Source organism: Cebus imitator, unplaced genomic scaffold (genome assembly GCF_001604975.1).
Source record: "Cebus imitator isolate Cc_AM_T3 unplaced genomic scaffold, Cebus_imitator-1.0 Scaffold4, whole genome shotgun sequence".
In the NCBI taxonomy this organism is placed as follows: Eukaryota; Metazoa; Chordata; class Mammalia; order Primates; family Cebidae; genus Cebus; species Cebus imitator.
In genome coordinates this window covers 13,423,826-13,448,922 of record NW_016107319.1, presented here as the reverse complement: position 1 = coordinate 13,448,922, position 25,097 = coordinate 13,423,826, and the positions used below count along the sequence as shown (strand labels likewise).

The 25,097-nt window shown below is 37.5% G+C and overlaps 1 protein-coding gene across 3 annotated transcripts in view; it reads left to right on the top strand.

The window, feature by feature from the left end:
* Nucleotides 1–25,097, top strand: part of NR3C2 (nuclear receptor subfamily 3 group C member 2) — a 358,115-nt gene that overhangs the window by 146,196 nt on the left and 186,822 nt on the right. For 2 of the 3 annotated variants that reach the window (XM_017532742.1, XM_017532733.2), the window contains exon 3: nucleotides 22,330–22,481. In XM_017532742.1, the coding sequence (XP_017388231.1) occupies nucleotides 22,330–22,481 (152 nt within the window). The remainder of the gene's footprint in view (nucleotides 1–22,329; nucleotides 22,482–25,097) is intronic. The other variant, XM_017532746.2, reaches the window with a different exon arrangement.

Here is a 25,097-nt window from a genome sequence, read left to right as displayed (position 1 = left end):
GTTGTTTTAATTTTTATTTACTTTTATGAAAGCTGTCTTCTTGCTGCTGCTTATCTTTAAAATGACCCAATTAGTCAGATTGTTTACTTCTTTAAAGTGCTGCATGTTTGCACTTGTAACACAGATTGTTTTAAATAACTTTTCCTTGTGGTTTGCTCTGTGCGATTTTTCCCCCTCATCTCTGTTTCCTTTCCTTTCCTTCTAACCTCCTGATTTCGTTGTTGTTTTATATTCCTCATATTCCCTACCTTCGGAAGGAAGTCACATCCTTCCCGCCATATCCTTTGCCTCGCTTTGCAATCCTGTAAGTCTCACTCTGCCTATTGATGCCGTGTTTTGCTTATGTCCCTCTCATATATCCCTTCCTTGTTGCTCTTTTTACCTATTCTCATATTTTCTTCATTTTTAATCTCCTTCCCTCATCAACACTCTTGGAATTCTTTAGTCTGCTCTTGCCAAATGAATTAGGCAATATTGGGATATTTCTGTCCCTTGGAACCACACCCTCTCCAACTCCCTCACTTCTCCCCACTCCCACACTCCCTGCGTTTAATTGGGACTTTCTTCCTTGTTTCCTTGCTCTTTCCTGCTGGGGACTTTGTCACTATCCTCTCTGCATTCTGCTAACACAACTTGTTCAATGAATGTTTGTTGAAGGAATAGACTGACTTTTCTACTTTTATCCCTACTCTTACGTACATACTCAGTCCATAGGAATTATCTTGAACAAATTTCCGTTTAATTTTCCTATTACATAAAATGGTTTTATTTCTAATTGTTTTCTGAGCCTAACATGTAGGAAATAAATAATCTGTAAGAGATACTCAGAAAAACTATGGCCAGGCATAGTGGCTCATACCTTGGGAGGCTGAGGCAGGGGGATCACTTGAGGCCACAAGTTTGAGACCAGCCTGGTCAACATGGTGAAACCCTGTCTCTACTAAAAATACAAAAATTATCTGGGCCTGGTGGTGCACGCCTGTAGTGCCAGCTACTGTGGAGACTGAAGCAGGAGAATCGCTTGAACCCTGGAGGCAGAGGTTGCAGTGATCCGAGATCACACCACTGAACTCCAGCCTCGACAACAGTGAGATTCTGGCTCATAAACAAACTAACTAACTCTGAAAAATTAGTGAAAACTTTTAGATGTTTTTACCAATACTTCAAGGCCCACTTCAAGTATCACTGCCTTTGCAATGAATTAATCTCTTACCAGTCTATTTCCTTGACTCCAGTTTTATGTATTTTGTAGCATTCATAAATATTATACATGATTATCTTTATATATGTTCATACTTCTTATTAGTTCCTTGAAAGGACAAGAGCCTCTTTCCATCTCCTACAGCATTTAGCATGATGCCTTGCATTGCAAGGATACTTGTTGACATAACATAGCATAGATGTTTGCTAGACTGAATCGAAAGGTATAATGAGTGTAGAAAATGAAAATTCCGAGAATGTGGATATTAAGCTAGATATCCTTATGAGGGGAAAAGAAGCAGTGGAGCCCAGGGCAAAGATTGGCCCTTAAATAAGAAAGCACAAAGTACAGGTCATATCTTAGGAAACACTGATTTTTGAAACTTTAAGATAGATGATGAGTATTTGAATGTTTTGTAGTCAAATTTTCTTAATTTGTGGAGGAAATGTAAATACATTTGGTAATGACTAAAAGTATGGAAATATACATAATGTGCTCATTTTGATTTTCATTGAAAAGAGGCAAGTCACTGTGATAGTACCTAGAATCATAGTGTTCAGCTATGTTTCAATAATTTGAAACTTTTGTTTCAGTTATGTATAAGTAACTACAGTTCAAACCGGTTTCTCTGCATTTATACATAACTGCAGATACTAGTTTTGTGGAGGAAAATAGAGCATGCATTCTCATCTTTCACCCACTTTTTCCCCATGTCTACTCCTCTTAATACTATAGTCTGCTCCTCTTTTTTTGAAGTTATAACTAGAACAGGGATAAAGAAAAAGCAGAGAGGGGTCCTTCTGAACGTAGAGAATTGGGGAACAAGAATGAAGTCTCAGGAGATAAAAGGAGGGACAGACACTAAGTGGGGTTCTCAAGAAAACGGCTCCAGCAGGTGCCGCAGCTCTAGCCCAAGAAGAGGAGACTGGGACTCAGTTTCTTTTTTCGCTTTTTGCTTTCTCAACTAACCTCCACCTCTTATCTCAAACATAGTTTCCTAAAGATTAGTCTAAAAGAGGAATTAGTAAACACATTAATCTGTTTCTCTTACCTTTATATAGCATTTACCAGAGGAAATAGCCCATGCACAGGTGTATACATGTTCTAAAACAGAATTAGGCTAGGCACAGTGACTCACACTTATAATCCCCACACTTGGGAGGCTGAGGCAGGAGGATTGTGCTTGAGGGTCAGGGGTTCAATACCAGCCTGGACAACATAGTGAGACCCTGTCTCTACAAAGAAATAAAAATAATTAGCTGGTTGTGATCTTTCACATCTGTAGTCCCAGCTACTTTGGAGGCTGAGGTGGGAGGATTACTTGAGCCCAGGTGGTTGAGGCTGCTGTGAGCCTTGATTATACCACTGTACTCCAGCCTGGGCAATAGAGTAAGATCTTGTCTTGAATGATAATTAATTTTATTATTAATACATACTTGAAGTGCTAAGGCAATGTGAAAACTCCCATTCTTGTTATTTCTAAGTACACTGTTTTCTCTTTACTGTAATTGACATTCTTTTTGGTATTGCTTGTAACTTTCTTTCCATGTTAACCCATCTAGGTGAATAGGTAACTGTATTTATAAACTGAAAAACTGCAGAACAAGTCATTTTTATTTCTCCAGGGAAATAGGATCACATTAAGTCTGATAGTAGTTAGACAAAAGTGCACTTCAGAAAAATTATGAAAATATAGTATGCTTTAAAATTTCTTTTAACAGTTGTTGAATACTAGATTTATTTTCCCATAGGAGCTCAGTGAAATTCTGTTAAAGGCTAAGTTTATCTACTGTTATTAAGTTTACATTTTCCTGATGCAAACAGATTATTTTAGGGTAAAAATAAGATATTTTTGTCAGTTTTAAGCCAACTAAAATTACTATTTTAAGGTTGGGTATGGTGGTTCATGCCTGTAATCCCAGCACTTTGGGAGGCCGAGGTGGGAGGTTCACCTGAGGTCAGGAGTTCGAGACCAACCTAGCCAACATGGTGAAACCCTGTCTCTACTAAAAATACAAAATTAGCAGGCTGTGGGGGCAAGTGGCTATAATCCCAGCTACTCTGGAGGCTGGGGCAGGAGAATCACTTGAACCCAGGAGGCAGAAGTTGCAGTGAGCCCAGATCACGCCATTGCACTCCAGCCTGGGCAAAAATCAAAACTCTGTCTAAAAAAATAGGTAAATAAGATAGAATTACTGCTTTAAACAGTGTGGTACAGAATGTATGCAGTGCTTGATTTGATTGAAGTTAAATTCTTAACTTCATCCTCCTTCAAGGATAATAGGTATATTTTATGTTTATATTCAAATTTGTTAACCTATGCATTGCTTTTGTGTAAAGACTCTGAACCCTCTGGTTGATACTGTGAAATGGAAGACCTAGGGCTTGGCTTTGTTCATATTTTAATTTTGAATTGCTAGCCATGAATTTTTAGAGTGTCTGTTTCCTCTTTCCATAAGCCTTGTGTAAAATGCACATTCTCGGTAGTTATAGCTCATCCAGTAATAGGAAGAAAGAATTAAAGATTGGGTTCATTTAGTGTTCTGTCCTCCACCAAGCTTCAGTCTAATTTAATCACTCATTATTTTGTCTTCAAATAACAACTTCTACGATTTTTCCACTAACATGTTAGGGTGAAATTTACCTATTTTACAAGCCAAGAAATCAGTTTTGATTTTTTCCCTCCTTGACAGTACTAGCATTCAAAATTCAAGACTAGTTTCAAAGCCAAAACTTGTTTTTTCTTTTTCTTTTCTTTTCTTTTTTTTTTTTTTCTTTTTTGATGGAGTCTTGCACTCTCGCCTGGGCTAGAGTATAATGGCATGATCTGGGCTTACTACAACCTCCTCATCCCGGGTTCAAGCCATTCTCCTGCCTCAGCTTCCCAAGTAGCTGGAATTACAGTGCCTGCCACCACACCCAGCTAAATTTTTGTATTTTTAGTAGAGACAGGATTTCACTGTGTTGGCCAGGCTGGTCTCGAACTCCTGACCTCCTGATCGAGCCATCTTGGCCTCCCAAAGTGCTGGGATTACAGACATAAGCCACTGTGCCCAGCCACTTCTTTTTTTAAGGGTGGTTGTTGGTAAGTAGTTTGCATTTTAAAAAATACATACTTTGTCTCTTTACCTAGTAGTGTGAAATATAGTAGTCTGCGTAGGTTAACTATGGATATATGTGTGTTTTAAATTTAAGAATCTATAGCATTTCTCACCAAAGTTTCTTAAGGAGGCATTTCCTGACAAACCCATAAAAACTGAACTTTTTTGAAGGGTATTTGGAGTTTGGTAGGGGAGCAGAACCAGGCATTATCCAAAACTTTAAAATGTGTATATTTATGCGTGTGTGTGTGTGTGTGTGTGTGTGTGTGTGTGTGTGTGTATACACATATATATGTATATATATGCATAAAAAATATATATTTGTGCTTATGGTCATATGTTCCTATTCAGTCTTCTCTAGTTACCATTTGTAATCAGACTAGGGTCCTGGGAAAGTTTTTTGCACATCATTTAGTACATACAAATGTAAGCTGTCTTCACTTTATAAATAGGTTGTATTTCAAAACCAGATTCTGGGCCAGGTGTAGTGGCTCATGCCTATAATCCCAGCACTTTGGGAGTTTAAGGTGGGCAGATCACTTGAGGCCAGGAGTTCAAGACCAGTCTGGGTAACATGGCAAAACCACGTCTCTACCAGAAATCAGCCAGGTACGCACCTGCGATCCCAGATACTTGGGAGGCTGACGCATGAAAATCACGTGAACTTGGGAGGTGGAGGTTGCAGTGAGCCAAGATTATATCACTGCACTCCAGCCTGGGTGACAGAGTGAGACCCTGTCTCAAAAACAAAACAAAACAGACTTGATTCTTTAAGTCCTTTGAGATGTATTAAAATTTTTTCTTTTATGAAATAGTATTATTAATAGCATAGAATTCCACCTCAGGCTGCTAGGAATGTATTCTCTTGGAGAATGGAGGATACGTGTTGGTTCCCTGGAGGATAATTGATTTGGTGACTTACATTTTGGGCATTCTTTTCATGAGGTCCTATAGGTGAAGAGTTGTCTCCTGCATTTCTGGGTCTTGGCCTGTGCATTTGGCTTTGTGTACTGAAGACTAATATGACCGTTGATACAAAGCCAGCAGGGTGCTGGCATGAGTGCTGGTTTAGGGTAGGGGTCATATGAGCAGCCTTCCTGAGGTACAGATTATTGTAAATTTGGTCACCATTTGTCTACAACTTCTATTCCCTGTTATTCACTTGAACTTTAGATTGCAAATAAAAGAACACATCACTTTTTATTTGATATTAGTTTTTATTTTAAAAATTCGTTTTAATTAAAATGCAGTTTTGCTGTGTTACCCAGACTGGTTGTGAACTTGTTTATTTTTAGAGATGGGGTCTTGCTGTGTTTCTCAGGTTGGTCTTGAACTCCTGGGCTCAAGCAATCCTCCTGCCTCAGCCTCCCAAGTAGCTGGGCTACCGGCATGTACCACTGTGCTTGGGCTTACCTATATTTTTATATTTTTTTAATCTACAAATTATGTAGATTAATTTGCTAGAGATTTGAGTAGTTTAACTTCACACTGCCTATGAGGATGATCTATAGCTGTGAAGATTCAAAGGTACATTATTTTCTTTACAGCAGCGATTCACATTATTTTAATAGTTTCTAAATGTTTTCTTCGGATATTTGTTCTCTTAATATTCCAAAGTAATAGACTTGAACCTTTTTAGAGCTGAAATTTAAGCTTTTATTTATGAGACTATTCTGATTTGTAGAATTTTGTGCTAACATTTACCAAAAAGATGGTCTCGAAATTCACGTTGCTACTCTATATCGAGTTTCCATAAAATATTTTATTCTTAATAATGCAGAAGATATTATTGATAAATATTTTGATTTCTTTTGTTTCTAAAGATCACATGAAATAAATGTGATTAAATGTTGTTAAATTACTGAACACACAGCAAATTATGTTTATTCTTTGCTTAAAATAATACACAAACAAATGTAATCATTTTAACTGGAGTGAAAGACAGCTATCAATATTCTTGAAACTTTATAAAAGACATTTATCACTGGGTTATGGTAGTCATGTTATAAATTAGCCATGAAGGATTTTCACAGTGTAAAAGAAAAATAATAAAATTATTGTCTCCGCTTATACCTTGGAAGTGCTCCTGCACTTTTCTCTTGAACAAACAATAGGAGATTGTCGTACATATTTGAATAATTGACATTTGTTTATTGGGAACAGCCTATTATTGATTGTGGGAAAAGGAGTTTGCTCATACTCATCTATTTTCATTCAGTTCCACTTGCTAAATGAGCACTGTTATATAACTGTTGTTATCAGACAATAGCCCTTTATCTCGATTTTGGGTAAAGCTTGCCGGGACTGTACCTATCATTAGAAAGAGGAAATCTCTGTTCTACAGTACTGTAATATCATTATTTGTTTAATTTTATACTAAGTCTTTTAAGTTTGTACAACTCTTTGAGAAGTAAGGGTAAACTCTCCTACCTTTGGACTTGCATTAGTATATTCTTAGTCTACTTGAAGATCAATAAAATGCAAATCTTAAGATGCACATCAGAGTTGTAGGTATGTAAATAACACTGAAAACATATGGGCAAATATATCCAAATTAATCAGAACCTGTAATTCCTAATTTATATGCAGAATTCTAGTATTTAAGGAAATCAACAAAATAGCACCTCACTCTTCTGGTGTCCTCCCCTGCACATGCCTTCCCTCTCATTCCAGAAAATGTTTGGGGTCAGACATATTAAGAACATAAAGTGTTCACAATAAGGACTCCAAGATTCTGAGTCAGATGATAATCTTACATGCGGCTCACTGTGCTCTGTACTTTATTCTTTACAACACTCATTGTAAGAATAAAGGAGCTTATGAATAATACTGAAGTAGTACTATGGAATTTTGTAAGCCAGATTATCCCATCTTTAATACGATAGCATTTTATGTTAATACATAATGCATCATACATAATATGTTTGTTTAAAAAAACCCCTAAGTTGAAATACTTTTCCCTATTTCAGGAATTGAACTTGAATTCAAAATTTATTCAAAATTGCTTGATGTCTCTTGACTCTTGGGAACACCAGTTTTTTTCCCTAATAGTTGTATAACGTATGATAATATTATTTTCATTATGGCTCATATTTTTTATTATTTATAAGATAAGATTGGCATCCGGGCACAGTGGCCTATGCTGGTAATCCCAGCACCTTGGGAGGTTGAGGTGGGTGGATCATCTAAGGTCAGGAGTTCAAGACCAGCCTGACCAACATGGTGAAACCCTGTCTGTACTAAAAATACAAAATTAACCAGGTGTGGTGGGGCATGCCTGTAATCCCAGTTACTTGGGAGGCTGAGGCAGGAGAATCACTTGAACCTGGGAGGTGAAGACTGCAGTGAGTCAAGATCATGTCATTGCACTCCAGCTTGGGCCACCAGAGTGAAACTCTGTCTCTAAAAAAAAAAGATAAAAAGATAAGATTGGCTTATCCACTTTATACCAAATTGAATTCCTCATAATGTCTTCTTTGCTTTTACAATTTATATTTTGGAAATAAAATTAAGCCCTTTTAAACTTAATTTTGGATGTCAACAAATTTCCTTACGCTACAAATGTACAGTAGGAAGTTTTCTTCTGCCCTGACAAATCCGTTTTCCTACATTTAATTTCTTAATTACACTTACTAGAAAAATTCATCAATTTACCTGAGTACTTTAAGGTAGCCCTTTGCAACTCTGTCATAAACAAATATCTAATGATCTTTCCATTTAGTTGGGCATAATTGTTTCAGTTAATAGTTTTCTCTGTTTAGAAGATATGCAGTGAACTTAGATGTGTACTTTAGAATTATTCTCTGTATTAATCTGTTTTCACACTGTTACAAAGAACTACCTGAGTCTGAATAATTGAGTCAATCAAACAGACTTAACACGCTCTGCATGGTTGGAGAGGCCTCAGGAAACTTCCAATCATGGCAGAAGGCAAAGGGGAAGCAAGGCACGTCTTACATGGCAGCAGGAGAGAGAGAGAGAGCAAGATCGAGAGGGAACTGCCAGATACTTTTAAACCTTCAGCTCTCGTGAGAACTCACTCACTATCAGGAGGACAGCATGGGGGATACCACCCCCATGATCCTGTCATCTCCCACCGGGTCCCTCCCTTGACATAATGGGGTTTACAATTAGAGATGAGATTTGGGTGGGGACACAGAGCCAAACCATATTGCTCTCAAATTTATTTTTGCCGTCATATTTCTTGAAAATACATGCCATTGTGAGGTAAATGTGCTAAGTGTGTATACACCTATCTTTCTAAGACTCTGATAAACTCTTTGCCATTTTTCTTTTTGGAACACCGTCTGTTCTTAACAGCAGATCCCATAAAACACGTACTAAGTTTGGAAAGTTTTTGCTGCTTCTGACTACTTGGTTTTTTAAAAAAGATATTATTTTTCTCCCTTTCTTTTCTCACCTGTATTACCTGTCTTTTTTTTTTTTCATGAGCTGACTTTTATTACTTGTCGAGCCCACTGGTTTCTGTTTTGCTTCGTGTGACATGGCCAGGGCTGGGTTCCAGTGTTCCTGCTGTTAAGCTGGCTTCTACAGACCTCAAAGTTTATCTGCCCTTGACATTGTTACGTACATCTGTCCCCCAGCTCCACCCCAGCTGTACCAGCTGCCTCATCTCTTGCTCTGCAGCGTAACCCCCTGTGCCCACTGCAGAATCACTGTGATTCTGTTGCCTGGTTTCTGATAGCCCTTCCAACTTGATTCCCAGCGTCTCTCTGCCCACTGGCTCTAGCTGGTTCCTAGCCTTGACCTGGTTTGCCTTCTTTGCTTCTGGTTGTCCTTCTGCTTCCTGACCACCTTGCTGTCTCAGCCCTGTGTTCCCTCTTGTATCTTTGCTGGCTCTTCTAAGTTGCCTCCTGTCCGTGTGATACACTGTGCTGGGAACACAGCCAACACCCCTGGGGCTGACTCCCTCTTTTTTTTGGTAGCTCTTTGAAAATTATATTTCAGTTTGGTTAAGTTTTACTAAATTAAGAAAAAAAAAATGAAGATGCCATCTGATTCCTAACATTATTTTACTCTCTATATATATAAATTTAGCAACCATAATCATTAAAGCTTGGGAAATATTGCTCAGGTATATACATGTGTGTATGCACATGTGTGTTTTGTCACTTACATTTCAAAATATTAGTCTCTTTCTCCTAAAGAGTGAATATTCTATATACATTGTTTCAAATGCAAGAAAGAGAATATTGTCATAGATTTCAAAATCTTCATCTCAAACAGGCATTGATGGTACAGTTTTAATAGAGGACAGATGTAATGTCCTTGAAATCTAGTCAAAACATCTAGCAGTCCTAATTTTATGTTCCAGTGGCATTGAAATCAAACATAGGAGATTACATCAATCCGACTTTAGGTATTTCCATTTAATAAAATGGAAGGAGAAAGGCCAGACTCACTCACATCTTTGTGGCGGGTTATCAAGGAGTACCAATGACTGTCCTTCTGTTTCTCATCTGGTCGCAGTACATGGCAGGAAGATAGTTGAAGCAAGACAGATCGAAGTGACTTCACTGTTTCTTGCCTTCTTGCAGTTAAAACCAAAGAAACAGCCTACTTCAAGTTCTTTATCATCTTCTATCACTATTTATAGGTAAACTGAAGTCTTTCTTATTTTGCAAATGTTAGTGGAACTGCTTACTTCTGACCACTAAACAATATCATGTTTGCTCTGATATGTATCCGATTTGCCTTGTTCTCAAAACCTTTTTCATCTTTTCGCAGACCTGCATCAAAGATAAAAGCCTAACTTTTATTTTACAAACTTCTGAAAAAAACATCCGTAATTGCTTTTAAGAATGTTAGGCAGAAGATGAAAGTTATTTTGGTATACTTAACAATTGCCTTTTTTAAGTACAAATTTTCATAACCTTGGAAAATACTTGAATTGAACGTTAAAGCCAGTAGTAAAAATATGAATGCCTTTTTATTTGAAGGACTACTATATCTCACTGAAGGCAAGAAAAGACTAGAATATAGACTTAAATTCCATGAGGTCCTTTCACACATTTATACACACACATCACCACCTTAAATAATAAAGTTATGTAAGTCAATCCTGGCTCAGTCCACCTGAGAGCACTTTCTTGAATCTACATCATTTTTATCTCATTTATATGAAATAGAAGTTACATTGAATTAACTGAATTTGGAACTTCCATTTTGATTTTTCTTTCAAGAAAAGCTATTTTAAACAGGCTTGATATATTTTTGTAAGAGTGAGGAGATAATGCAAAATTGTCATAGAAGTTAATGTATATATTAATATTCCTTTACTTTCCAATAGGGATTTATCTGCCAACCCTCTCCCACAACTTCTTGCTATTCCCTGGTGCTAGAATATGGGTTCCAAGTATCAAGATTTTTGTGCATTTTGTTAGTTGATACATATCAAGAGATTCAGAACAGTGTCTGGTATACATTAGTTGCTTAGTAATTATGTTGAATAAATGAATTGAGGGACAAAATGGTTGTCTCAGTACCTACTTATTTCTCATAATATGGAATCTACAGGCTTAGGTGGATATTCGGAGGTAACTATCCCTATTCTTTAATAACAGGACAGCAACAGACATAAAGTGAGGCAGGACGTAATAGCTAGCTAATGAAATCGCTAGAAAGAAGCCAGGCCCTGATTAGTTCTTTCTTCTTCCACTCCAACCACTGGCAAATATCTAAATAGTCCTTTTAATTTAAATTAAATGTTTAAGTAATTTTAATATCTGTTCTTATAAGGGCTCCCACAGCTCCACTAATAGTGATAGATTTTTTTTCTCAAAGCCAAAATATATATGAGAGAAGGGTACAGGTAGGCAGAAAGGGGGCAGAGATGGGAGGTAGAGTATTTGGTAGCTTTTGCTTTTTTAAAATCTTCCTTTCAAATAGGGTACTGCAAGACATCTAGACAACATGGTGTCTAAGAAAATAAATAAGTACTATATTTTTATGTATCTTCGTGTGGCCACATGGAGCCAGTACTGGTTCAGTATGTGCCGAAAATCTTAGTAGCCAAACAACAGCCTTTCTGAAACCTTAGGCTTCAAATATTTGTGGAGGGAGGAAGTCAAAGAAACAGCCCCAAACTTCAAACCCTGAGAAAAACAAAGACCCAAAGAAACTACTCAGGATTCCTTCATTGTTCTGGTCATGCCAAGTCAGGAAATGAGCATTCAGTTTGGTTTATTAAAATCATTTTTAAAGTAGCATTTTCCCTTGAAAAGTGGAAACAGTGAAATGGATCAGAAAAAAATAGCAAAGCATATGAAAATAATAACAACAATAAGAATTTTAAAACTAACAGCTCAAATTCGTAGAGAATGTGGTAATGGAAGGGAACTCTGCTGTCTGGGAGTGGAAGAAGCAGATCCCAACTTCCCCTCCATACTTTAATATTTACCCTTGAAGACCTAGGACCACCATACTTAGTAAAATAATGTTGCCCACATAATAGTAAAGAATGATTTTATTTAATTGGAAAGGCTATCCTATAACAGAATCTGGTTTTATCATTAAAGCCAGAGGTCAGAAATGTGTTAAAATGAGCCATAAGAAATGCTTGATTTTGCAATCAGGATTTGAAAACAGGTAGGAAACAACTATTTCCTATGACAGAATCCTACAAATTGTGCTTGAGAGGAAAAATTTTAAAAGGGAGCTTAGTTAAAAGTGAGCATAGAAAGCCATTGTTGGAACAGTACAGCATTGATTCATCAGTCCTGAAGGATATTGGGGGTGGATTAGAAAAGGTGGCTCTGAATTTCTTTGCAGGGTCAGTCATCCAAATCTACTGACTAGTACCCTATGGTCGCTCTTATTTAAAGCCTCTGCTGTTTTCTGCTGGGGAAATTCTTAATGAAAAAATACCCAAAGACTTCAGTGATTATTAAGAAACTGAAATGTTAAAGAATGAATTTATTTGAACCCACGAATATAGGTATTCTTTGATGTCATCTTAAGATGCCATTTTTAAATGTTTTGAGGAGTGGTAATTCCGATCAAACTCAGACAGTAGATTTGAAATAAATATGGCATACTGTCATGTCAGTAAATGCACTATAGCATTGCCATTAATTGCATTAATGACTGTGAAGTATTTATGTATTTTTAGAATGAGCTTCTGTAAACATAATATCATGTAAATTTCTGAAATCATAAAAGACATCCTTTTATCCTTTGTGAAAGCAACTTAGTGTGAGAGAAGTAGAAGAGGGTGCACGTGGAACTGATGGAACAGCACCTGTGATCTTGCATCTCAGTCACACACAGCATTTGTAAGAGCTGAATTGAGAGGGCAGTATGTTGTTGCTCAGAAAGGTCAGCATGATGAAACATGTTTTATATCAACTTTTTGAAAATACGGTAAACAAATGCTGAAATCAGTAACTTCTAAATAACTCAGGTTCAAGATTGACATTAGGTGCAGTACCCATCAATCCTCAGAGTTTCATGCCATCTGTATCAGCATTTAAGTCTGAATCTTAATGTAAGGATACTATTAAAGGGGAAAAAGTTAAATTATGTCACATACATATGTGTACATATATAGTCTTTTTCCAAAAGTAAAGCCAGTGTATTTATGAATTAAAAACAGTCAAGCATTTAGTAGTCATTTTCTTAAAATATATGTTGCAAAGTACTGATCTACAGATGAGGTGATAATTTCATGTTTCCTTCCCTGGGGATTTTGAATAACATATAATACGTATAAGTACGCTCATACATGCCATGGATTGCAGAGGCCAGTAAGTTGTTCTGGCAAGTGTGGTTTTTTTGTTGTTGTTGTACGTAGATACAGTCATTGTATCAGCAACCACTGATCGACATGTGTCTGCTCAGTAAATGCTTCTGGAGATAATTTGATGTTAGATCTTTTTAGAGACTCTGTATATGCTCAAGTGCATACTATCAGGTATGGCTTTATAACAAAGACAACTTCCCTGAATATGGAAAGTTCTTAATAGAAAAGATGTGGAGTGATTTTTTACTTTAATATAGTTTACATATGTGCTTTATACATGTGCATAGATGCTTAAAAACTGCCATCAGTAAGGTCAACAGCATCAACAATCACCGCATCCCCATGGTCCACCTTCAGTCTTGTCCTCTTATTGGCAGTTGACACTCCATGCAGTCCACCATGGATGCTTTTCCTCCCTTTGATTCCCAGATTCTTCTTATCTTACTTCCCCACTTGAACTTTTCTTCCTCAGGTTTGTTAGCAAGCTCTTCTTTCCCTGCCTAACCAGAAATGTTGGTTTTTGTAGATTTCTATCTAGGATCTTCTTTACTCCTTACTCCAGCTTTTGGGTAAGCTCATTCAGTCATTGTTCCACAAAAAGAACATGAAGTCCTTACTCTGAGGATAACTCTTTTTTTTTTGAGACGGAGTCTTGCTCTGTAGCCCAGGCTGGAGTGCAGTGGCGTGATCTTGGCTCACCGCAACCTCCACCTCCTGGGATCAAGCAGTTCTCCTGTCTCAGTCTCCTGAGTAGCTGGGATTACAGGTGCGCGTCACCACACCTGGCTAATTTTTGTGTTTTTAGTAGAGACAGGTTTCACCATGTTGGCCAGGCTGGTTTCCCAACGTGCTGGGATTACAGGCGTGAGCCACTGCACCCAGTAACCTAGCTTTTAAGCTACACTCCAGCCATTCTCTTGTTGAACATGGTTTTCAAGGTTGCCCTGTCCAATGGTCCCTGGTTTTTCCATTAGGCCTTTATTCTTTCATTGTCTCTATTGTGCATAGTAAAAGTTGTAATCAGTCACTTAATTGTATCCTTTAGCATGGTAGATTTTTTAAGCTCTTTCTTTATTTTCCATGCCACATCATTGGTTGCTTACCAGATATTTCAAGAATCATGAACACTTAATCTCGTGTTAGAGACCCTCCGTGATTTGGGCCATTTTCCCTGCTTTTCTCTAAGGTACAGCTCCTTGAGTTTTGGATCTCAGTGTGTTTTGGCATCATCTGGACTTGGCTTAATTTTTTCTTGACCCAGCTCCATTTTTACATTGCTCCAATACCCCAAACAAAATAGTAAATTGTGGAAAACTAATTGCCATCACTGTGCTTTAAGTTTTGTTTCTTCAAGGTATTTACGTCCTTGAGTTTTCTGTTTAGCTATAACTTTATTCACACAGCTCAGATTATAAGGTGTGCATCAGTTGTTTAATTCCTATCTGTAGTACATTATGAATCATGGCTTGAGAGGATGAACCTTATTTAGTTAGGAAGTATCTTCCAAAACATTAATGATTCATTTGTTAGTAAAGATAATATCATAAAAGAAAATATTACACAAAACAGCTCCCAAATATTCCCCCTAAATAATAAGAAAATTAGAATGAGCTACTTCAGGTTAAATATTTTGACTCAAAATATAAGCTTTTCAAAACAAAAGGAAACAGTAAGCAAAGAGGCTTTTAAAGCACATTTTAAGTATGGGTGAAAATAAAGATTTCAGTAAAACAATTTTTAAAGGTTGATTTATGTTTGTTAAATGTATTTTTTAAAATATTGATGGTGTCCAAATCCTTCTGTTTCTTGTATTTAGTGTTCTGTATATAAAAGAGTATTTATTTGAATCTCAGTAATAATTTATCTTAATGCTATAATGTGGCTGTTCCTCACCTATACACTCAGACACCAGGGGAGCCAGAATTCTTACAAGAAATATTGAAATCCACATGCACACAAAGCTCTGTTTACTGTGTACAGTAAACAATATGGCTATTGTGGTGTTATTTTAAATTATATTTTTTAAAACCCTCTCTTCTGCTTACCAATGTTTTACATGCTTTTACAAGTTAAAAGCCATACAGAACGGTAGAATTACCTACGGGTCCACTATTACGGCAGTCACCATTAAGAACTATAGATCCAGCAGGGTGTGGTAGCACATGCCTATAGTCCCAGCTCCTCAGGAGGCTGAGGTGGGAGGATCCCATGAGCCCAGGAGTTTGAATTCAGCCTGAGCAACATAGCAAGACCTTGTCTCTTTTTCAAAAAATTAAAATTAAAAAAAGAATTATAGATCGACTGGTAATACTAACTAATCATAGTCGGAATTTAAATAAAACAATTTGTCAGTCACTGTTCTAAGTGTTCTTGAATATACTGAGTCATTTACAACAATGCAATATAGTAGGGCCTTTGCTATCGCTACCTAACAGACAAGGAAATTGTGGCACACAGTTAATAAACCTGACATATATGGCTCCCAGGTTTTCCTGTGGGTAGACTATAATTCTATTATCTACAAAAATAGGAACATGTCATCCTATATATACTGTTCTGCAACTATCAGGTCCAAAAGAAATTGCCTGTAACTCTCCAAACTGCCCTTTGTCCCATCTTAGATATCAGTTAACAGTGTCACCATCTAGTATTTCTGCACGTCCTATTGGTACTGTCTACTTTTAAAACATTTCTCTGAGCTAGCCACTTCTCACTGTCTTTACTCCTTTCACCCTACTTCAAGCCATTATTATCTCCTGCCTGGACAACTGCAGAAGCTTCTTTGGCTGGTCTGCCCACTTCCAAGGTCACCCTCTTCTGAGTCCATTCTCCAAATCCAACAGCCACAGTAAGATTTTAAAATGTTAATCAGATCCTGTGACCTGACTCCTTGAAACATTCCAGAATTCACAGCACTGTAATGGCATGCAGGATAATAGTCTGCCTCTTTAGCCATCCAAAGCCATGGGGTCCAGCCCCACCTTCTTTGTGGATCTCACGTCCTTTGCCCTTCCATCTTTCCTTCCTCCTTGTTGACTACATTTTGGCCCCATTCGCCTCATTTTTCTCTCTCGAATATGTTGCATTCATTCCTGTCTCAGAGCCTTTGCAACTTGTCCTTACCTTTGTTTGGCATCTTCACATGGCTGGCTACTCTGTCATTTCAGTCTCACCAAAGAAAGAGGCCTTCCGAAGCTACCTTATCTAATGAATCCTGTCTCCCCCATCCTCCCTGTCCAATCTCAGTGTCTCTCATTTTCTTTGTAGTACTTATCTGTCTGTGAAGTTGTTTACTTCTGTATTGTTTCTCTGTTCTCCACTACTATAGAAGTTTCATGAGGATAAGGACTTTCTCCTTGTGTTTCTGAGTGCCTAGAACCATGGGGCCCACAGTAGGCTTTCAATACTTGGCCTAATTAATGAATAATTTAAACACACCACCATGTGCAGATCAGTATGTGAGGATGTTTACTGACCTGCTGTTTATATGGTCCTCCAAATTCTCACTGTGCCTAAGATAGGTGAATACATATTTGAATTGATTACACAGAAAAACAAAAACCACTCCAGCTGGTGGTAGTGGTGGTAGAAACTTTTATCTGATTAAGTAATAGTATAAAAGATAGGTTTGTTTAATTCATATTGAGTTAGTTTAAGAAATAAGACTATGAAAATAGTCTAAGAAGAATTTCTAATCCCTGAAAGTGGATCAGTCACTACTGTTCTATCATGAAAGATAGCTTTACATATGAGAATTCCTAGACCAACATGGTTCCTTAGAGATTCTCAGTGAGCCAATTTCTCCAGGCGTTTTTTGATTTGTAAAAAATCATTTTTTTTTCTTACCTAGCTTCTTGTTACTTCTCCCCAAGCATCTATTATTTTGGGGAAAAACATAGCACACTAAGTGTTTTTGATGATTGGCTAGTGTATTTCCTCCTAACCATCACCAAAACCAGTGTAAACCTTCGATTAATCTTTTCTGTCTCTTTAGTGAGTCATTAGAAGGAGTCTATTTAGTACTGAAAATAGTTGCAGCTTGCCTGTGTTTCCTTAAGAGAAATACTGTCTTTACAAATGGAAATATAATATTCACTCATTTCTGCCTTTATAATATTTTTACATTTGTATAAAATCCTTTGAACTACCTGTGCTGATAATAAACTTCTTTCTGTGAATAATGTTTTTTTGATTATCAAGCCCCAAAATGATGAGTTTGGGTAGTTTTTTCTAACTCTTCAATATTAAAATGGTTTGGAGGGATGTAGAATACTATCTAAGACTTACATTTATTCAGACATGTTAACCAAAATCAGCACAGATATTATATTGATGTAAAAAAGATTTTAAGTGTCATATATTTAGCCGATTTAGAAAGAATGATATTTTACATTTTTTATGTTTGATCCAGATCAAACAATGTTTACTGGGTTTCAGAATACATTGTTTCTCATTTAAGATTGCAGCTCAATTTGGATTAAACTTGATCATGACAGGGTATTCCATTTATTTTTATACTTCTCTCTATCTTAAAAGGATATCTTGAAAAGGATCTAAGCTATCATCTATTTAACCTCTTTTTGGTGAGAATTATGGCCCAGAGCGGAGAGGTGATTTTGCTGAGATTTCACCAGTTAATGGCTGAGCTAGAACTAGATCCCAGGCCTCCTTACTGAGCTTCCATTCCTGTCTTTGACCCCTGCATGTTTGGCCCTCAGTTTGGGCTTTACATCCTATGTATAGATGTTTAATAAATTTATTATACTCTAAAGTTGAATTTTGACATACAGATCATTAAACATGCTTTGTATTTTAAAGACATTCAGTGTCTAACAAGAAAGTGAATTCAATATCTGCCTCTCTCTCTCCCTCTCTTTGTGGTATGTATAATTTAAATGTGTTTCTTAAAACTGGATGCATACAACTTTCCAACCATGCAACATCTTTTAGCTTCAAAGATAACCACATTATAGTGTGTCAACAGAGACCAGAGTTTTCCAAGCCCATCTATTTTGCAGCCTGTCTCTTGTGTTAATGACGCATATGTTTGCAAGACAGCTGGCTGCGCTTTTGACAATAGTCTGTCCCTGGATTCTTTTTTTCCTCTGTGCAAAGCTAAATGAACCATAAGGGAATTGAACTGATAACCTTGGCCTCATTAATTTACCTTCTGTAAAATTGCCTTTTGTAAATTTATGCTCTACTGTAATGAGATTAGGAGTGTGATTTCATTCACTCAATAAATAGTACCAACACTGGGCTAATGGCATTGGGAGCACAGAGATGCAGACAGTAAAATTGTTGCCCTTAAGGTATTAGGATAAGTACACAGGTCCCTAATACAAGGGCAAAAGTGGTAACTGCTGAAGGAGATGGAGTTAGGAGAAGGGAGAGTGGTACTTCATGCTGGGATAACATCAGGGCCCTTTAAAGATGGACAGGGTTTCCAGCGGGAGTGAGGTAGAGGAAATGCTAGGTCGTGTAAATGGTGGTTGACTAAAACACGTCAATAGCGATGTTGGCATGTGCTGAGCATAAGGTTAGGCATTATGAGTAGACCCTGAAGGAGAAAATTGATAGCAGGGAGAAAGATTTTAAGTGTCCTGCTAAGGTTTTTTATTTATGGCGGCATTCAGAAGGGATGATTGAAGATTTCTAAGCATAGAAGTAACACAGTCAGAACCTTTATGTTCAGATTTGTCAGCAGTTACTGTAGAATGAACTGGAAGGGAAAGCTAGAGTTATAGAAGAACCCCTGGGGAGTAACAAGGGCCTGAACCAGCGTTACCTACCAACAGTGGGGGCAGAGAAGCGATGTGAGAGTTTGCAAAGCTGGACTGAGCAGGATGTGGTGGTAACTGATTAGATTGGATACTTGAGGGAAGAGTACAGGGTTTGAACCTGGATAACTAGCAGATGGCAGTACTCTTTCACAACATCAAAATCTGGAAAAAGAAAGTAAATAGCGTTTTGATCGTTGTATGTTTAAGAAGCTAATAAGGCAGATTTGAAATTGGAGAACTGAGGAGAGGTTGGAGCTGACTGTAAAGATTTAGAAAGTCATTCAGCAAGCGAGCTGTTTGAAGCTGGGTTTGTGGATGAGATCATTAAGGGATAGAGTATAGAAATAAGAAAAAAAGATGGCCAAAGGTAGAGCTCCGAAGTTAGTGATTAAAAAGATGAGAAAGAACCTGAAAAATAGAAGAGATGGTGTTAGGATTAGAAAGGAGCTCAGTACAGTGCCAGAGAAACCAAAGAAGCAGAGACCCCCAAAATGCACACAGAGGCAGATTCACTGTTTTGTCAGTGAAAGTTGGTAGTGAACACAGGGAAAAAGAATTTATGTTTTGCTTTAATTTGTAATTAAACAAATTTATTGGGGTTTTTTGTTTGTTTGTTTGTTTTTGTTTTGTTTTTTTCTTAGAGATGGGGTTTCACCATGTTGGCCAGGCTGGTCTCGAACTCCTGGCCTCAAGTGATCCGCCTGCCTCAGCCTCCCAAAGTGCTGGGATTACAGGCATGTGCCACCACGCCCGGCTCACAAATTTACTCTATTCCACTATGACCTCATCTTAACTAATTACATCTGTGACAACCCTAACCCCAAATAAGGTCACATTACAAGGTACTAAGGGCTAGGACTTCAACACATGAATTTTGGGGGGACACAATTCCACCCCTAGTTGTTACCACTAACGAGAAAAGGATATCTGTGAAATGAACAGCTTGGGAGGCAGGGAAAGGTCAGCAAAGTTTTGCCCACGTTAAGGTTGAGGTGCATGTTAGACACCCAAGTGCAGATGCCGAGTGGGCAGTTGAATAAATGGGTCTGAAATTCCAGGGAGGGGTGTGGGCTAGAGATGAACACTTGGAAGTTGCCAGCATATTGGTGATACTGAAAGCCAAAAGACTAGATGAGATCACCAAGGAAGTAAGTTGGGATAGAAAAGTAGAAGAGTTCCAGAGGCTGAAGCTAAGATCCCAATAAAATAGTACTGGGACCAAGGCAAACAGAAATGTGAAATAAAAATCCCATGTATGCTTGTAGTTGTGAAAAAGCAGTTACGTTTTCATGATTTTAAGTTATAGCCTAAATATTTACAAAGCCGTGGCATTTTCGTGTGAAGTGTAAGACACGTCAGACAGGGTATGGATTGAGTTTTACTGGCTAATATGTTGAAGAAGTTACTGGTGCTGAAATGGAATGTTTTGAATGCCATAAAGAAGTCAAAGGATACCAATAAAAATAATAAAGAGCACTCTTCTCAGAGGGAGAAACAACTTTGGAGAACGTTATTTCAGTCCTTGATTTAAGAAGTCATTTTCTAGAAAGGCAGTCATGCTCCAAGCAGCGTAGCTTGTTCTTACATCTGTTTTTGGTGAGAGTATAGTTCGAAATACTTTAAACAAATATTAACACAATATTATCACACTTCAGCAGACTTGAAAAATAGAGAAAGCATCCTGTAACATAACCATTTTAGCCTTTTTATTGTCATTTTTCTATGTTTCTGCTGTTTGGCATGGAGGCAAAAGCTTTGACAGCAAGGTGATAGAGGTGACATACAGCAACTCTAGCCAAAGTGTTCTGAGTCCATCCAGCTCCCATTTCTCTGAGCCACTGCACATTCTGTTGCCTATGTTCTCTCTCTCTCTCTCTTTTTTCTTTTTGAGACAATTTCGCTCTTGTTGTCCAGGCTAGAGTTCAGTGGTGCAATCTTGGCTTACCACAGCCTCTGCCTCCCAGGTTCAAGAGATTTCTCCCACCTCAGCTTCCCAAGTAGCTGGGATTACAGGCATGCACTAAAATTATGCCAAAAATTTTTTGGCATAATTGAGATATATAAAGTGAGTCTGAGTGAAGAGTGTTGAATAGTATTATAATAGCTCTTTGATGCAAAAACAAAAGACAGCAAATATGTTCCTGATGACTTGGTTCACGCCCAGCTAATTGTGTATTCTTAGTAGAGACGGGGTATCTCCATGTTGGTCATGGCTGGTCTCAAACTCCTGACCTCAGGTAATCTGCCCATCTTGGCCTCCCAAAGTGCTGGGATTACAGGCATGAGCCACCGTGCCTGGCCACCTCTGCTCCCTTTCTTACTCTGGCTCTCACCTAGTCAAGCTTCAAAACTTAGGCTAGCTGTGACATTTGGGGAAGTGTTTTGTAATTCCTTTATTCAGTGTGCCACCCCCTGTTACCCTGCACCATAGCACTTTCCCTGGTTCTGCTTTATGAAGTATTGCTACTAGATCTTCATAATAGTTTATGCCCCCACCAACTTTGAGGGCAGAGACTGGATTTCTGTATTTTTTCCCTTGGTATCTTGCACAGGACCTGCAGGTAAATATTCAAAAAGTATATGTGGACTGCAAATTGAAAAATCAACTTGTTTGCCTGCTTGGTACATATCTAAACTGCCACTGGACTATAATTCCTTATCAGAAGTTAAAATATTTTGTTTAGAGAGTGTCATCAACTAACACAGTACTATGTAACATATCAATATATCTTGAGAAGATTCCCCTTAACAAAAATTCAAACAGATTGTCGCCTAAAGGGTTACATTTGTCCCTAAAAACTGTTTTCCAGAGAGCTCTTGCCGTGAAAGATACTTGAGATATTTACCATATTTTTCTTTTTGTTTTATTATTGACTGTGTCCCTTCAAATTAGTAAGCAAAATGAAGTAATTAGAACCCACCTATGTAAGATAACATGAAAAAATGCAGGAGCTTAGAGAGATAAAATTGCTGTCAGCTGAGACAAGATACACTTTTTTAATTAGTGGATTATTTTGGAAAGAGGAGGTTTAAAAAAATTTTTGGCATAATTGAGATATGTAAAGTTAGTCTGAGTAAAGAGTGTGGAGTAGTATTATAATAGCTCTTTGATGCAGAAACAAAAGGACAGCAAATATGTTCCTGATGACTTAGTTCAAGATTCTTTGCACTGCCCACTTAAAGTGCAAAGAATGTAGTTTTTTGGTAAACCTCTCCAAAAATAGGAAAAGAAGGAAAGAGGTTTACATTTGATTATTTCTTACTTATCAGTACTGAGAAGAGGCTTTGCCATACAATAGTCTTGATAGCATTGCTCCACCCCTTGAGTTTTACCTTTATTTTGCTAAGTCACGTAGTATGTGACCATTATATACTGAATTCATGTAAGAAACCATGATTATTGACAAAATTTGAGCTAAGCTGTGCAGCATGTTACATGTGCCATTACAGCGTAGTTATTTAAATCTCAATTTCTTTCCCCAGCTCTACTTTACGAAGTGTTTCTACTGGATCTTCAAGACCTTCAAAAATATGTTTGGTGTGTGGGGATGAGGCTTCAGGATGTCATTATGGGGTAGTCACCTGTGGCAGCTGCAAAGTTTTCTTCAAAAGAGCAGTGGAAGGTAAATGTTCATGTGGGTGTTCCTTTTACATATTTTTTTCCTAGTATGTAGTTTACTTGCACAGCTAATGCTATAGCATTATTGGAAATTCTTCAAAAAGGCTTTTGATGTAATCTGTCAGTGATAAATAGTAATAGTTCTTTATATAAAAACCACCTGGAGATTTTCCAATGAGCAATATTTAATGAGCAAAATTTGAAATTCTGAGCAAGGATCACCAAAGAGGTTGCTTTTTTTTTTTTTTTTTTTTTTTTTTTTTTTTTTGGTTGTTTGTCACATTTTGTTTTTCAGTGAGACTCAGAACAATAATTCCGTGTCATCGTAAATTTAATTTGTGTGATCTGGAGTAGCAGTTTTACTAGGCACACACAGAATATGTGATTTCTGCCTTTTCTGGGTTTCTGCATAAATATGTGTTTGTGGCAAATTAAAACATTAATATCAGAATCAAGTCTGTGATTTAAGTTGTGTTCCATAGAGAATAATTTCATTTACCAGCTGGTTCAAGCTCCAGGTCCCTGTGTGAGTCCTGCCTTTATTTTTCCTGAAAGTTTCCAAATGAGCATATTAAATGAAATACCTGCCTGAGATTCACTATGCATAGTTAGGCTAGCTTTTGCTTCTGCCCCAAAATTGTACTTCTGAAGGAGAAATTGTCTTTATTTTTACCTCTCCCCATCCTGACTTACAAGGAGTTATTTACCATCAGACTTGGAGCAGGTGGTTTCATTGATGTTGAAAACTGTGTCTGGTGAAAGTGTAGAATTTTTGCTATTAGTAAAAGTTTCATTGTGTAATGGACAATTATATTCACTAAGGAGCTCCACATGACGTCTCCCTAAGGTTTATTTCTCAGCCAAGTTTGCTTAGAGATGATTTGGTGCTTCAGAGGCTTAAACATAAGTGACTTGAATGTTTTCGCTCTGTTTTGCCAGAGACCACAAGATCATATCTCTAACTGTGGAATGAAAAATTTAACCAAGTAATTATTCTTTCTTTTGAGATTGATTTTGCCTTAATTGATATTACATGATTTTTACATTATTTACACTATTAATTATTTGGTAGTCCTCAAACCTACCATTGAATTGGTAGAAGGAACTCAGTAATTCTTTCTCAGGATTATGAGCTTGTGGTTACAGGTGATAGAGAATTCAGCAAACTGGCTTAAGCACCAGAGGAAATTCATTGGCCCATATGCTGGAAAGTCCTAGTGTAGGCTTGGCTTCAGGCAAACCATGGTCTTAAGCCAGGTCATTAGAACTCAGTCCCACTCACTCTTGGTTTTGTTCTGGCCCTGTTCTCATGCGCATTCTCTCATGGTGCTGAGACAGCTACCAGACCTCCATTAAAAAGAGGTTTTCTGTTCCTGTAAAAGCTCCCAGTGGAATCTCCTCAGATTGAACTTGGCTCACGTGCCCACCTCTGCTCCAGTCCCTGTGGCTGGAAAAGGCAGTGATCAGATAGGCTGACTCTGGCTGGAGTCAGACGACCTGAACCATCTAGACCAAGAATGGGGAAGGACGTTTCCCTTAGGAAAATGTGGGTTCTGTTACCAGAAGGCCAATTTTTCAGAAAGTAGGAAAAATAAATTTGTACAGTACTGAAGTCAGTTTGCTTTTATAAGGCTTCCCCTGCCTCCTTCTCCCTTTCCTTAATTATATGATTGGCTCAGTAGAAGATAAATAGTTGAAGTTTACATCCGGCACCTTCCTAAGGCCACTTTGTACTTTCCAATATAAGAATCCCCCTTTCTGGTTCACTTAATTAGTAAACAAGTAAGTGGTATGTCAAAATAAAGTGACGTGGAGAAGGGCATTTTGGAGCGGGCAGTGGGAGTCCCTGCTGGCCAGCTGGCCCTACCTATGGATCCAACTTCATGTCAGAACCTATATTTTGGTTATTTGTAGAATCTGACCCTTCTCTACTTCTGAAGCACAAGGTTTTCTAGAAGTTCTTACTTGCTTTTTCTTGTTTTAAGTAGTTTCTGTGGAAGTACATAGGGAATTGTTTTTAGAGCTCAGTTATAAATACATACACAAAAACCTAAATGCAGGCACAGCTTTTTCCTTCATTGGAAAGCTGATTGATCCATGGGTAATGAAACTTGGTAAATGCTTTTTAAGGCTTGTATTAATATAGTTTATTTTGTATTGATTTGGGAATTAGACTTTAATCATTCATCTGCATGAAACAGTGCTGTAAATTTAAAATCTAAACTTCATGAGAGTGAAGACCTATTTGTTTTTGTGTTTTTGTATTTTGTGTTTATTTACTCTTTTATCCCGTGTGTGTGAGAGAGGATAAATATGTGAAAAATATGGCTATCTTTATAGAAAATATTTTTGAATTAACAATGAGATTATTTTTATAAAACTTTATAAAATTTACAACACACGTTTCACAAAATCATGGTATATAGGTGTTATTTTCCTTTTCTAGATGAAGACATTTTGAATCAGACTTAGTCACCCAGTTTAGTCCTAAACATTAGGCCAAAGTTAGACGCTTACTCAAGTTGTAGGACTCCAAACCTATACCCAACCTAAAGTCTGGATTCTAAATCTCATAATATAGTCTTGTTATTTTGCCACATCAGTTCCTGAGTGTATGAAAATTATACCCTAT